Source organism: Ambystoma mexicanum, chromosome 2q (genome assembly GCF_040938575.1).
Source record: "Ambystoma mexicanum isolate Mex_15411 chromosome 2q, UKY_AmexF1_1, whole genome shotgun sequence".
NCBI lineage: Eukaryota > Metazoa > Chordata > Amphibia > Caudata > Ambystomatidae > Ambystoma > Ambystoma mexicanum.
In genome coordinates this window covers 351,173,989-351,190,036 of record NC_090924.1, presented here as the reverse complement: position 1 = coordinate 351,190,036, position 16,048 = coordinate 351,173,989, and the positions used below count along the sequence as shown (strand labels likewise).

Sequence of the window (16,048 nt, the reverse complement as noted above, 5' to 3'; positions counted from 1 at the left end):
GGTGATCCGACCGGATGTATGTCTCCTGTCAGTTAGCACACTGTATTAATCTGCACAAGTGATATATCTAACCCAGAATCCCGGACGAGCCCCCACTTTGTTAAGCGGCTTCACTTCAACACTACAGCTAAGTCAATGCCTAGTCTGGGATGCTGAGGGAAACCCTTATTGATATATTTTTAGGTCCAGTTCATGTGGACAACCCTTATATAACACCCCTCTCTTAGAATCCCCCTGACCCCACTGAGCCAAGAAGTAGGTCTGTTTTGCAAATTTAAAAGGTTTATTTGAGAAATATAACAATATATACCTATCACACTTTTATAATAAATTAATATTGGATATCACACTTAAAATATGACAGTGAACAATGGATAACGTTCTACTGGTAAACGGATATGGGTTACTTAGAAGTAGTATAGAGGATGAGGTAGCTGAAATGCTTTATGGTTTCAAGAAATTGCAAGGTGGAATAAATGCAGTACAGAAAATAAGCTTATATGATTTCAACCAACAACAATGTAATCACTTTTTCTCTGGCAATTCACCCCCCCCCTATGCAATGTAAGAAATGGAAGGAGATGGAAAGAGGAGCACACAGTTCTCAGGAATGCAATCAAATACAATACGAAATTCAGTTCCCCCCCAGCAAGCTTAGAGGAAACAGGTAGAAGTTTGAAACACAGGCCCAAAATGCTTTTAAATGTGATGGCAACGGATGGGAACATGTGCTAACTGATTTTAATTCCCTCTAGAGATTCAGGCTGAGTGAGAGATGCTTGTTGGTATTAGTTCAGGCTCACTTTAGCAATGCTCTATGAGTTATTACCAGGTTGCAAACGGATTTTAACTAAGGAAGGAATGGAGCTGCTATTTTGACATTGAAGTTGAGCCAAAATCGCAAATCGCGGTAAATTTCGCGAGTGCATAAATCGCGATTGCGGAAAAAGTATAGGGAGTAGGAAGTCGGTTCTAGGTTCGTTGGAAAGCCTAGAAAAACAGCTTTTTAGCCCAAATGGTTCCAGAGATATGGACCATTTAATAAAGGCAGATTTTCGGATTTAAAGTAAAACTCAAAATGACAGGTGACAGCTTGCAGCTGCAGAATTGACAGGTGACAGTTGTGCAGCTTTAAAAAGGACAGATGACACGATTTCTAGGAGGCAGTTCTACTTAGTTAAAATAATCTAATTCAAGCTATTTTAACCTAAGAGATTGGTTCTGCACAGTTCTGCTAGGTACTCACAATATAAATTTGAACTAGGCCTCGTCACGGATCTGGTCAACACGTCCAGCGGCGGTTCTCTCTGCTCGGCAGGTCAATCAGGCACAAGTTCTGCTCACAGCGATCCGGATCTCTGGTTCTGCTCACAGCGGTCTGGGTCTGGTCTGCGGTTCCGGCACAAGTTCTTGGCAAAGTATTCAAACAACTCGCCTGGCTGTGGAATAGTTTTCAGATGATTTTAAGGATGCTGAGGCCTGCTGAGAAGAGTTCTCAGTTTGTGGGTTTAGGCCCTTGCTTTAAGTTCTGAAGTAAAGTTCTGGTCTTTGGAGATTGATGGATGTGAAGTCTGGAGTCTCCCGGTAGAGTGTCCCGCAGAAAATGGAATTGAATGTCTCTACCTGTCCCAGCAGTCTCTTTTTATGTGTTTTGGAAGTGGGTGTGTGCGTGGCATAACTGAGCCTGCCCCTCTCTACTTGTCATTGGCCCAATTCTCCCCTCTCCCATGATTGGGGGAAGGAAATGGATTGTCATCATGATGAGGTCTGTTTATGGGTCAGAGGATCCTCCCCTGGTCAATTTGCCCACAAATCTATATTTGATTTAAATACATATTTCCCAGATACACAATTTGTTGAAATTACATGTACATATTATATATTCCTTATGGTCCATTCTTGTCCGCCTCTGATCTTCCTGGGGGCTTGCATTCAAAAATGACAACATTTTGTGCTTTTTGACTGGTCTACCAATATCGGACATTTACCAAACATACACACATGTGCGCAAGGAGTATGGACATTAATTGATGAAGTGTCAGATTTTTAACATGCAGACATTTGGAGTAAGACCCTATTTTCCGCTAGCAACCCCCCAGCATACACCACAGGGTCCTAACACCTCTTAATACGTGCACAGAAAAATCACAAGAATAATGATATTACTTATATAATTCTGACAAGTCCGTACTATGAATTATCCATCTTTTTTAAAATTATGCTCTGGCCCAGATGGGTGTGGTTTAGGTTCCAAAGCACATGGGGAAAGCTTCCGTCTGCCCCCGCCTCCAGCTCGGGTGGCTCCCAGAGGCACTTCTCCTCCCACTTCTCCCAAGAGGAAGCCACTTTACGGCCCCCCCAATATAACATCTGCCTGAGTCCAGGACAAGTTTTTCTGCAACCTCCTGCCGGTGCGCCTCCCCTAATCTAATCAGAGAGGTGTCAACTCCTTTTGGTGGGGAAACAGGATGCGGCTAGGCCTGGGAAGAGTGGCTGAGCAGGTTTCTCCTGTCGGGGGTAGGTAGTTGTCAGGCAGAATTCAGCTAAATGTCACTTTAGTTCCCAGTTTAAATCAAACTTACAATTTTTACCTATACATTAAATAATTACTTCCTTCAAGTCATTTCAGAATATAGTTTTACATTACATCCACCTCTTAGCAAGTCTTTCCTTGGTCTGGTTTGGGTTCCTCTGTTCAGTTTTACACAAACGTTTGGTGGTTTTAAAACGCCGGCTTTCTGATAGTGGTGAGTACCGCTATTGCAACCATTTTTGGGATTAAGAAAATGAATTCCCCACAGTTCTGAGTTGCTTTTTTGGCAATTAGCATGGCCATTCCCAATGGTTTCAGGCTACTGTGTGTGTAGCCCAATGGTGGTTTTAGGCAGTGCCCTCCTGTGCTCACAACATAGGCAAAAATGGGTGGCAGCCTATTCTTCATGTTTTCCCTGTGCACTCTCTGGGGAGTTCTGGCCATCATGATGTTTTCCATGCCAGTACTGCACAGTTTTATGGTAGGGCTTGGATGCATGGGTAAAAACATCCCACAGGCTGTAGCCACGGACAGAATTTTAGCCGCGGGCAGAATTAATTTTCCCATTCAAACCTATCCCGATTTTGAAAAACTTCACCACATAGCCAGTCCCTGGTGTCCATTCCCACTTTAACCCCATTGCCAATCCGTCGTGGTCATGGCCAGATTATCCGAGTCACAGCATTTGACCATGACTCAGACAATCTGCCCACTGCCCATGGCCACAGACCATGACTCAGACAATCTGGCCACTGCCCATGGTCACAAGCTAGCTATACCTCAGTCACCATAGTTATATCACTATTCTTTGTACCTACATTATGACAATTTTCAGCAAGAGCGGTCAGGGAGGTGGGGCTCTGTGGAACCAATGGAACCTTGACAGGGGAGCTGTGTGAGAAGTGTAGAGGAGCAATTAGATGCATTTACCCTAACTCCTGCCTCCTCACCGCCATCATACTGGAACAGCAGCAGAAGAGGTGTGCGTGGGACCCCCTGTGTTGTCCCTAAATTGGATCAAGTGTACGAGAGACGATATGCACTCAGGATGTCTGCACACACTATTGGACATCTGACGAGGGCAGAGTGATGTCATGAAGAAGATATATGATAACATATGGAAACAATATGAAAATACTTAAGAATAATGATGTAAGTGAAGTGACAAGAGAAGCATGTTCGAAATGATAAAGTAATAATGTATGCAAAAGGAGATAAAGTAACTTGCTAACCAATAAGTTTAAATATGCAGTAACACAAGGCAGATGAAAAATATAGATGCTTGCTATAGAGGAAACTATATCTAATATGTGGCAAGGACGCCCATGATAGGAAAATGGACGTGTACAGATTAATTCCAGCTACCTCAGAAACAGACCAGGGTTGCAGAGTCAGCAGTCAATGGAAAACAGCTTTGTGTGCAGAACAAGGAGGAGTTTAGGTTGGCCTGGGTTCAAGGATGGCAAGCACAATGGGCGGCAGACGGAAAAGCCATGAACGTGAGACATATTTCTCTTAGATTAAAGAAGAAGAAAACATTTACAAGAGCCAAGTATTGGACAAATAACAATGGATAAGGCTGCTACAAGATGGAGTGAGCAAGCCTCTAGAGGCCAGAAGAAGAAGCAATAACAATGAGCATAATTGAATCAAATAGCAGTAAACAGGAGTCCAAATTGCCAAATTTGCGATCTCTTCACATGTGATGCAGAAGTCGAAAACAATGGCTTTTCATTACGCTGTGAATAAAGATAGTGATGTGATCATACTCCCTTGAATTTCCCAGAACAGAGAGAAGACTACAAGGTCAACTACAGACAGAAAATGTTGGCTTATGATTGGACTGATAAGAGATGGACTAATTGGGAATGTGGGGAGTAATCTGACTTGACCCAAGCACCTGGGTTTCATTTTGCTCACCTGCTACTAGCCGAGCCGTATGTCCAAGGCTGGGTGGGAATGCCAACCAATCAGTGGGTCGATGGGGCAACCTGCTATACAATGTTGCATAGACCAATCTGCTGCCATTTTGTCCTCTATAGTCAGTATTATACGTATTTAGAGGTAGTTCAAGGTGTGTCCTACAGATTAGGGGCAGCCAATGAAATACTAACCAATATGTATTCTATAAGTAGATAGATTCCGCTAACCAATCCCTCCTGTCAAAAGGTTTTACAGTTTGCCATGTAGGATGACATCATAGATGACGCATATCGGGGTATAAGACCGCTGTGCAATCAAGTTTGTTTGTGAGTGTGATGTCTGCCAGGTTGCCCTGCTTTATTAAATTGAGAATAAAGTAGTACTTTGCCATATTCTTTGAGTCTGTCCTGTTAATTGGTCTGAGATCTTTATTGGCAATTCCATCTAGCACAAGAGATGCTTCAAGGTGCTAGAGCACAGAAGGCTGCCCCTGTTTTCTATTGCTTGCAGTGTTCATTCTTCTGGGGCCAGAAGCCAAGCCAGGAGTGCCGAAGGGGCAGGAGGAGGAGCATGGAAGCAACAAACAGTAACGATCAGAAGGGCAGGAGATCTGCGCTGCAGGAACTTGCATCGAAGCAACCAGTGAGTTTCTAAGTGAACAGAAACCTGGTATGTGAGTGATTGTTCTTACGCGCAAGGCTATTTTGTATCGGAGTGGCTGCGTTAAGTAAGACACGTTGTCAAAGGTCTCTCATAAGAATCCTTGAAAACCAGCAACTAACAAGACTTGTTAATCCTTGAACGAGGGAGGATACTTTGTTACTGAGTAGTCGCATGTACATGAAAGCATACCTATAATTATTCTTTTATAACATGCTTAATAAGAACGAGTGGTTTCTAAGCGCGGGATCAAGTTTCAAACCTGTGTTGCACTGCGTTGTCTTGCTTCGAAGACAAATGCGTTGCACCTGAGCTATCTTTCCTGAGCATGTTGCGAAAGTCTCAGAGTACTGGGAAGATTTAAAGGCAAACTACAAAGGCATATTACAGTGAAGTGAATTGAAAATAACAACAAAGTGATTTACACGAAAACCTTTAAACATCATTGTATGGCAAACCAAAAATAAAGCTTAACAAATATATTTTCACATTTTTAATACTGCACTGAAATAAGATTACTTATGAAGATTATAAAGTAATGAAGTATTAAATAAATACACTGCCTGACAAGTCCAAAAGGTAATGAGACTTAAATTGCAAGCAATGTTCATCTTCATTCAAACTCCAGATCAATTAAGTGTTAAATCAAAGACCCCTATGCATATTGAATTCTACGATGAATAGAACTTTAACAAAACCTGAAAATCTACTATGTATTATAATTCAAAGTAAATTGAACTTTGGCGGCGAACTTTAAAAAGTGAATTAAAACAAACTGCCATTTTCCACCAAAACAATTATTTTGTGCTAAAACCCGCCATATGCAGAAATGCAGAAGGTGCAAGTGTGGCGTAGCACATTTGGAAACATCATAAAACAATACATCATTGAAAGTACCTCTCAGGGAAGGGAACTCTGAGGTTTTGAACTATCTATTGACTTGAGGAAGGAGCCTCAGGATATTTTGGTGTTTTTTTAACTGTGTTTTAGAACTTGTGGAAGGGAACCCCAAATTCTGGATGCTCCTGTATTATTTTGGAACTTAAGGCAATCCTGATACTTGTGGTTATAACTGTTTTATACTTGGGGAAGGGAGCTGAAAGAAAGCTGCAAGCTGGACAAAGCTCCAAACTTCATGCTGAACACTATTTTTCGATTGTTGACATCCCGACACGTTGTATGAGATTGAGGGACAGTATAGGTTTTGGACACAGACAGATTCCTAAGTTGAACTTAGAGACTTTGACTTTCCTTAATTTTCGTTTGATAGGGAAATGTCACCATAGCATAGGGCATGAGAGGCAATTTTCCATCCTGGCATTTAAGTTAAAAAAACGTGTTTACTTTGAACTTTGGATCTGTTGGCAGTCTTACTCCAAGATGCCTTCACAAATATATATATGTATATATATATATATATATATATACACACACACACACACACACACACACAAACACACACCACTGTACACTGTTATGAGCTTCTTCAGGGCTTCATACTTTTATATTGATTGAGTTTAATAATGTGTATGTTTAAACAGTACAACAATTGACAAATAAAATTATCATAGGAAAAGTGAATGCAACTAAAATAAGAAAAATGTATATTTGTGTTACATCAAACACGTACAAAGTTATATTGCATATTTATTATATTGTTACATTTCACATAGATTGCATATTTGTGTCCATAAATTTCAAATTATCTGCTGTGAAGATCATTGATTATTGCTGTCAGTCCATACCCTTAACACAGTATATTACATGGATGAAGCTATCTAACACTGTAGTACCTTCATTTCTCCTATTTGTATTTAAGCTATCATGTATTGAATAATCTTGTGTAGTTTGTTTATATTTTCATAATGGCAAATATGTGTATGCTTATAATTGTATATATCTTGTATGAGGTATTCCAATGATGTTCTCTATATCAGTCCCAATGTGTTTATATCACTAGTCAAGCCGTTTCCCACCTGATTATCTGTAATTAATACAAGTTCGACAATTAACTTCTGTTTTGATACTGCACTGTAGTTACCATTCCCTGAGTCCAATTATTTATGCTGTGCTCTCCTTGTTTGCTACCAGTTTCACATCTCCTCACATTATAACAGTTCCATGCACCGTATCTTTCCTTTTTTTCTTCTTTATGGTTTGGTTTACCAAAGTAATAAGTCAAGTTCTCCTATATAATTAAATTGGGCAAATATTATAATATATGCACGATCACTTCAATTACTTATAAAGAAGAGTTTATTTAATGATATTGACATATAGGCTGTCATTGTGTCCAATATATGTGTTACTTACCACCTACATACACGCAAGAAGGGTCCAACAGCCTGGTACCCATTGCCTAGTGTAGCTGCCATTTATGCAAATACAGTGCGGTGTTGAAGTATGCTATGAAACTATACCATCAGTAAATATAAAGAAAGGACTAACACCTATAACTCTTTGGTATTTCCGGAGGCCATTACTTAGTAGATTGTTACAGCGTTCTATCAGTAGCAACTGTAATGATATTGTCTGCATCTAATGGTGTACTTCAAAGGTTTATGATTTAAAATTAAAAAATGGTTGTAAGCAGTAAGCATTGTATGTGTTAAACCAGCTGTTAGTAATCGACTTTCTATTTTTAAAGCTAATTTTAGTTCCTGTGCCGTTGCCCTTTTATTGCTGTCATTTGTTTATCTTTTACCTTCTGAACCATTTAATATGTATATCACTGTGTTTAATCAATTTCTTCCCACCTTTCATTCACATATATATATATATATGTTGTAAAATCTATTTGTGAGAATACAAATAATAAATGAAAATAAAGAATTAAAATAAAATCTTGTTCCACAACAAAAATATCAATTGCATGAAGCGCATGGGTATAATGATGTATTAGAATTGTTCACATTTTGGTTAGTAACACGAACAGGTTGAGTGTTTTAAACTCATTTTCCTGAACCTTTATAAAGAAATGGATGATTTGGTGAATTAATTGAAATATTACTGAGCGAAAACTCACCTCGGTAAGGACCTCTTTTGTGTTTGGGTAGGAAACAATAGATGTACTCAATACAGGTTACCTACAGGTTACCTATGTATCCAGGCTGAGAAAATCAATGCATTGAGTAGTACAAAATGCAAATAAGGAACAGCAAAATATTCTATATGTAATTGCTGTATGTTCCTCATTCATACTTTTGGTTTTCCTGAAAGTCTGGCTAAATTGTACAATATGGCAGGTTGATGAGATCAGCTATCATCTTTAGACAGTGTAAGTACCAATGTGTTCAAGCCGTCCCGCAGTAGAATTACCGATGTTCTGAAGCTCTTACACAGAAAGGTAACAATGATCCACAACCCTAACATAGTATGAGTATCTACAAGGAGAAGTCCTTAGACACCCTGTGAGTAACAGTGTGAACCACTCCTTGGAATGGGAAGCTACAAGTGCACAACTTCTCAAACATTGCAATTTCCAACGTACTGAAGTCCTCACATAGCATGCAAGTACCAATGGGCAAGCATGCCAATGTACGCCAACCCGAGAACAGAAAATTGAACAGTCTGTGCCCAGCCTCAAGACAACAAGTGTGTAGCATAGTGTACCAGCTACAGACCGGGACAAGTGACAATGTGCACGAGCCCTCGCATAGGAGGGGAGTGCAATGGTAAAAACACTTATTCAGCACAACCATTAATGTCCAACAGACCGTAAACCGTTGCAGTGCAAACTTGTATCACAAGACCACACATGTGAACAAGTCGGTAAACAGAGCAGGACGACAAATGTACTCTGAACAGTACCGTTGCGCGGAAGTCCTTAATTGCACAAAACACTGGTCATCATCAGATAGCAAAATAAAATTTGGATAGAGCATGCCACCACCAGTGTGCAGCCGCATTTAGACACTGCATCATCCCCATTGTGTGCACATTATGTGCCGGTCCTTAAACAGGACGAGTGCTCGTGTTCCAGTCGTTACAGAGCCCCAGTAACCACGGCCATTAGACAACATGTGAGTACCAGTCTTTTGGTCAGTCCTTACACAGGGCATGTAGCAATCATTACACAGTGCGTCAGTGACAGCCCTTTGACAAAAAGAGACTACCTGTGCTCGCTTCGGCAGCACATGTACTAAAATTGGAACGATACAGAGAAGATTAGCCTGGCCCCTGCGCAAGGATGACATGCAAATTCGTGAAGCGTTCCATATATTAAAAAAAAGAGACTACCTGTGTGCACCAGAACAAACACAGCACAAAATGCAATGTGCACCAATCCGTATACAGTTTTGCAGTAATCGAACAAAAGCGTGAGCACCAATGTGCACCAACCAATTCTAAGTACAGAAGTACCAACATGCATCAACCCTTAGTTGTCAGTATATTGGTAACAACGTAAACCAATGATAAGACACCATACAAGTACCACAGGGCAGCAGCCATTAAAGAGAACAATATCAACATCCTACAGGGTTCACGGATTAGGTGATAGCACGCTCTGGCGCAACACCATTGCAATTTGCTCGGTTGAACACCCTCATGATGTTACAAAGTCGACAGTTATTCTGAAGCTTTCGTGGTTTACAACCAAGTTGCGCTAGACTCATGTGAATATGGCCTAGGTGCCTTGGCAAGCATGACCCTCCACATCTTTGGATACCCGGTATACAGTAAATTATCTCAACGCAATATTTCTCGCCCAGCAATTATGCCCCCGTAGATCTATTGAGCTTTCAAGCTCTGAGAAAAACTCATTTCCGAACAGAGCACAGTAATTCATCATAATGTTGCAGTAAATCACAAATGCGAGCAGTTTTACAAATCAGAAGATATTCAATTCTGAATTGTTTTTTTTCTGCAAAAGAAGTACACAAAACAATCATGAAAACCATTAAAATGCAGATCAAGAACATTATGAGTGGTTCTCTGCAGAAATTGCAACACGACCAAAATATACACAAAAGAAGAATTTGGTGAAAAATGGATTCGCCAGCTAACAAAATACTGAGAATGTTTTAGATCCAAATGATGCCTTGAAGCTAAAGTACAAAATTCCTCTCGCCTAATTATTTGATACTTTCTGTACATTGGTGTCCATTGCTGTGTGGGCAACCTTTCTGACACAAAAATAAAATAATGTGTGTGCATTTCATTAATGGAGGAGAATATGGAAGCACTTGAGTTTCCTTCCTTGCAACCAGCAAGCTTTCACAGGGAACCTTGCAAGTTTACATGACTAAAATACGCATTGGTGCACTTTACAAAGAGTTACCTTTAAAAGTGGGAAGCCACACAGAAGACACACAGAAATGCTCGTGGTCCTAATTGCAGGTTAGCCACCATTGCAGATCAATTGTTTAAAGACCAATTGTACCATGTACCTACATAGGCTTTCAAAGGAAATGGGCCTCGAGGAAACCTTGTGATACTCATTCCCTCTATTCCTCCAGCAACTATAATTTGGTACAGTGCATTTAATGAAAATGTACCTGAAGTGAAGATCTCCCTGATAAATTAAGGTGTCATTCTTACTGTGCTCCTTTGGAATGGAACATTTTCAGCGTAAGAGTTGTGTCTCTCATCATCATGTCCCGATTTGAGAACCAGAGATCCAAACTATTTAATATTCCCTTGATGCGTGTGAACCGTGGAATTTTACAGCGAAGACTACTGGATGATCGTCCCTCAAGCAGCCCTCTGATCAATCCTGCTTTTTCAGGATCAGACTGTCAAGCCCAATAAATAGGGGCCGTTGGAACAAACTGTCATTAATTAACGCAATGTCCAGCCACTAATAGTCGGCTGAAATCTAATCTTCCAAGACAAATCCCTTATAAACCGAGTTACATCGCCCCGTCTCACAGCATGATTTGGCCTGGTCTGTAGACAGCTGGACTACCCAAACCAGGCATACGAGAGCCACACACCATTTGCTTGGTCTTTGAGGTTCGAATTGTGGCCATATCTGTTCACCACAATAGCGTTCTGCTAGACATATTTGTTGATCATCATAAAAGTGAACGACCTCCAATCTTCATTTTGAGCATACTTGATGCTGAGTATGGGGCTTCTTGCCTTGGCCACCATTACTTTTGCCTATTCACGGCAAGCCGCCGGTCATAGGAGAAGTCCTTAAAGGTAGTGATAGGCAACTGCAAAGAATCAAATTATTCAGTAATGCCATCTTGGGCATCAAAGTGTGCAAGGTAACTAGTTTGAGATTCTCAGAATATCAGTAGCCACATCTTGGAGGATTTGATGCAGTTTTTACTCTTTTATTTTTATGAGATAATACGAGTCTAGCGACGCATAGGTTAGTATCGCCACAGAATGCCGCCCAAGTCTAAACTTGCAATAGTGGGGGTGCAGAAACAATCAGGTGAAGATAGGTTACAAGTGATCAGTGCAGCAGAAGAGAGAGCTCTGTGGACTAACAGCATAGCTGCACACAAGGAGTCTAGGCCCTGTACAAGGAGCTAAAGAAGATACACATCAAACATTCATAGGGAGTGAAGGAGGGGAAGAAGGAGGAAAAGAAAAGTGGAGGGCGGGAGACAAACCAACGGGAGGGTGGAAAATTTCAAAAATGAGGAATGTTCGGACAGGACGGAGGAGACTTGAAAGGAAGCAGGAGAGGGAGGAAAGGAAACCATTAGGGAGAGGAAAAAGGAGGGAGAGGAAATGGTAAAGGGAAGAAGATGAGGGAGAGGGGCTGACAGAGATTGTGGATTGGAGGCGGGGAGGGGGTTAAGGCGGCATGGTGAGAGGGAGGAGGACAGAAGACGAGGAGCAAGTTCCAACATTGGGGGGAAAGGTAAAGACAGATTAGGAAATGGTAAGAAAAGGAGATAGCAAGTTGCTGTGAACAGAAAGGAAAGGAAGGGAGGCATGGCAGAAAGATGGAAAAGTGGTGACCGGAACTAAAGAACAAAAGGAGAGGAGAATGAGCGATGGGGGCAAACTGCCTCAAGAAGGCAAACAGAAAATACAAAGGTAGGTGGGGTCACTTGTGTCTTACAGCACACAATTCAACCAAAAGTTAAGGAAAGGAAAGCGTCCTCCCTAATTATCCATTGGGAATTCTTATGGGATGTTTTCCATACTGTCTTTTTATAGCCTTTTAGTGGCATTATGGAAGAGGATTTTGTCTTGATCTCGCCCCTAATGGGGCATTCCATCCCAAGTGGCAAGGACACATCCATTCTACACGGGACGGCAAGCATCCCAAGACATCTTGCTGCCATGTGGGCATCCTCAGTGACATGTGGCATGAAACCATTGCCCCCGGAAAACCTGGGACACACGTCCTCGCATGGCACTGTCCCTTAGGGTGATTCAATGAAACAGCCATGCAGTGATGACCTGCATGGAAACCTTTGCGAGTGGGAACTCCTTGATCACACAATCATTCTGCATCCCATCTGCGCAACTGCAGAAGAGGAATAACCTGCAAAAATCAGTCTTGATAAGGAAACCCAAAAACATGTGAAGAAAAGTGGCGCAGTCCACGAAGTCCACAGTTCAGTTTTATTTCCGAAATGAAAGAAATTCAGGTTGGTACAGTTACTTAGAACAGTTAATTGGCCCTTGGCCACAGAAACATGCCGATGGGTGGCGGGGGGGAAATGGAGGTTGCCAATTGTAAAAGCACTTGTGACATACACCCGGTTGAAGATTTACACAATTTCCTCTTCTTTTGCCCAAACTACGCCACCTTCAGAAGAAGGTATTTATTTACATTTTTTTATTTTTTATAAAACAGGGGACTAGGCAACGTGAAGCAGCACAGCGGTTCATCTTGCACTTCCGGATCAGCACTCTGCTTTGATGGTTTGTTTCTATTTTGAGCAATCCCAAATCATAATAGGTAGGCTCCTAGAAGCTGCGTGAAGTAACATTTGTATTTTTACTTTCATACATGGATTTAAATTCTTAGACTAATGGTTTGTAATTTTACATGTGTATAGACCAAATGTAAACAGACTATTGGGAGCGGTGTTAGAATGCAAGTCATGTATCTTTCATGGAATCGGTTTAATTTCCAAAATAATGACTCAATGAATGAATGATTGAAGGCGCTCCTTCCATTACCTTTTCTTGTTCAGAAGAAAGAGAAATTCAGAAGACACATACAATCAAAAGTAGAAAAACAAATCTACACAAAAATAAATAAAATTCAAGGACAATTGTTCAAACTAAAACAGTGCCTCGATCATTTAAGTGAGACCTTCAGTGGCTTAATATGTTGTTGGACACAAACATGAAAAGCTTTTATACAATGATTTGATCAAAAATATGAGAAGGCCCTTTTCACAATTTGCTGCAGTTGGCGGCATCTTACAGCAGAAATGCTAAAACATTGTAGAAGCCACAGTGTTTCTGGAGTGGGCACTACCTTTAACCAACCAGGACCCCCATTATGAATCCTCGAAAGGCCTGGCTGGGGATAGATGGAAGAGTGCACTTCAGCAGAAGACAGGAATATTGCAGAATACCTTATATCTAAAAAGGTTATTCTTGGGGCAGGGCATGCATGGAAATACACAAAGTGTGGGGGCCACAGGGTTTGGAATTGAGGGGAGCTAGGAGCCATTTAGCTCCTGCTTGATGTCAAGAAAAGCCTGGTTAGTTTGGCACCAAGAGCTACTTTTGGCTCCCTGGGCCAACTGTTCCTGAGCAACACACCTGTGTTTTTTTTTAACTCTGTGCTTTTGGGACAATCAATAGATAGACATTTGGACACCCATATACAAGATTTAAAGCATAAGGGATCATAAATAATTGACACAAATGATAGATTTGAATCTTATGTGGAAGTTAGATTTGTGGAACGTTATGTACTGGCTCCTTGCCCCACTGTGGTAGCTCCTGGTCACTGTTTAATGCTGATACTCAGGAGCTGCTTTTAGCTCCTGCTTACCCAATCTTAATTTCGATCCCTGGGACGGAGCAGGGTGTTCCCCATTTTCAAATTTCAGGTCAAAAGCTTAAAAGGTTTTTCAAATAGAAGATAGGGTTCACCAGTAATGCATAACACAAACTAATATTCAAGGACAAAGGAAACTGTATTGATCTCTACATATTCAACGATATTTGAAGCTTGGCGTTGCAAAATTCACTCCCAAAAAGTCAGAACCTGTGTTCTTATCCATTTACAGATGTTGCTCCCCACCCCCAGATTAACAGTCACTTTAACTTACGTCAGATGCTGGACCCTTGTCCGCACCGGGGCACAAGAAGGTGACAAACTCATGGCAGCGCTTGTGAACAACAAAGCAGCAAACTACAACAAGAGAAAAACACAGTGTCAATGCAATGCACCCATGAGAACCCATCACAGAATTTCAGTGAATACGTAATCCTTCAAAGCATTCACAATGCCCGGGGAATATCTGTCAAAGCATTCATAATGGGCTGGGAATATCCGTCAAAGCATTCACAATGGGCAGGGAATATCCATCAAAGCATTCACAATGGGCTGGGAATATCCGTCAAAGCATTCACAATTGGGTGGGAATATCCGTCAAAGCAGTCACAATGGGGAGGGAGTATCCATCAAAGCATTCACAATAGGGAGGGAAAATCGAGACCACAGGGACTGTTTGACGGCCACTACAATCAGCATCAAATCACATGTCACTGTCCTTGATTAATTGAAAAAAACCTTTAAAAAAACAATTCACATTCCTTTTCAAATACATTTTCTTTTCTTTTTTAACACAAAATTGAATGAACTATTTAAAGTTAAAATAATCAACAGGAAAATGTCTATCACAATGTCTATCTATATAAATAAAAAAGTCTTTTTGTAACACTAAATTACTGAAAGCCAGCAGGATGCTTCATTTGTATTATAAGTTATTGACCATTATCTGGTCATTCTTTCCGTTAAATGCCGTTGAATATAATACGGTTATTGCCAACTGCAGCATTTTACCAACTGTAACATTTTCAGATTGTAAGCTACATTCCAAGCATGAAACTATAACCCCTGGGTTGAATGCCAGCTCTACACATGGACACAATGCACCTTTTTTTGGTCGCCAGGAGTGAATCATCACTCGCCAATGGCTAGCGTTGAGTGAACATTTTGTGTCCTGATGTTCCCAAGAAGTTTCTCCAAGGCACCTGCTCCATCTGTTTCCATGGAATTTTCTCGAAATTCACAGTAGAACATTTGGCAAATCTTTGTCTTGGAGATCACTGCCATATCTCAGCACCTGCAACTCATATTTGGTTGATAAAGTTCATATAAGGCAAATTAGTCTGTCATCTTATCTGGGGAATGTTTTAAGGGATTGGTGGAGTCGGATCTTAATCCAAAAGGAGGTGCCATGGTTTGTTTTAGCCCCCGTTTATTCAGTCTAAAGTTCCCAAATTCAAGTATGAACTAGAATTGAGGAGTGGCTCTCCTTAGAGATGGTAAGCTATGTATTTATTTCATTTCTGTGGGATTTCTCCACTGTCCCACTTGACCCCCTACTGCTAAAGGAGTTTAAAGTAAAATCCCAGTTGCCATTGGAGCAAATCCATGCATATCAGGTAGATATTAAATTGCCATCCAATATCCTGCTAATCTCATCAGATTGCACATTGCCGCATCAATTCCTCATTATACTATCTTTAAGTGTGCATCACCTCGACACCCATGTAACGCGTTTACCTTTGCCAACCAATTGCCACTTACACACCAACTAAACTCTGCCTCTCCCAGACCAAACATACAATTCTCTTAATTTCTATATTAATTATTCTGTAGATGCTCTTAGAATTCCAATCCGGTTGTTGCCTTGTGACAATGTATCCGCACGCATCACATCACTGATCCTCCACAACTCCAGCCACTACTAACTGAGGTGAAATAGTTCTACACTGCAGCGCAAGTGTCAGAAGGGCAGAGGTCGGGCAGATATAGATAATACA

At 40.9% G+C, this 16,048-nt stretch overlaps 1 protein-coding gene and 1 non-coding gene across 2 annotated transcripts in view; one reads left to right on the top strand and one right to left on the bottom strand.

Moving 5' to 3' along the window:
* PRKCB (protein kinase C beta) overlaps positions 1-16,048 on the bottom strand; it is a 1,331,636-nt gene that overhangs the window by 851,637 nt on the left and 463,951 nt on the right. Inside the window, exon 3 of the mRNA XM_069647368.1 lies at positions 14,326-14,408. Within this exon, the coding sequence (XP_069503469.1) occupies positions 14,326-14,408 (83 nt within the window). The remainder of the gene's footprint in view (positions 1-14,325; positions 14,409-16,048) is intronic.
* Positions 9,234-9,340, top strand: LOC138570474 (U6 spliceosomal RNA). The gene has a single exon (XR_011303522.1). It is a non-coding gene; the product is annotated as a U6 spliceosomal RNA (small nuclear RNA).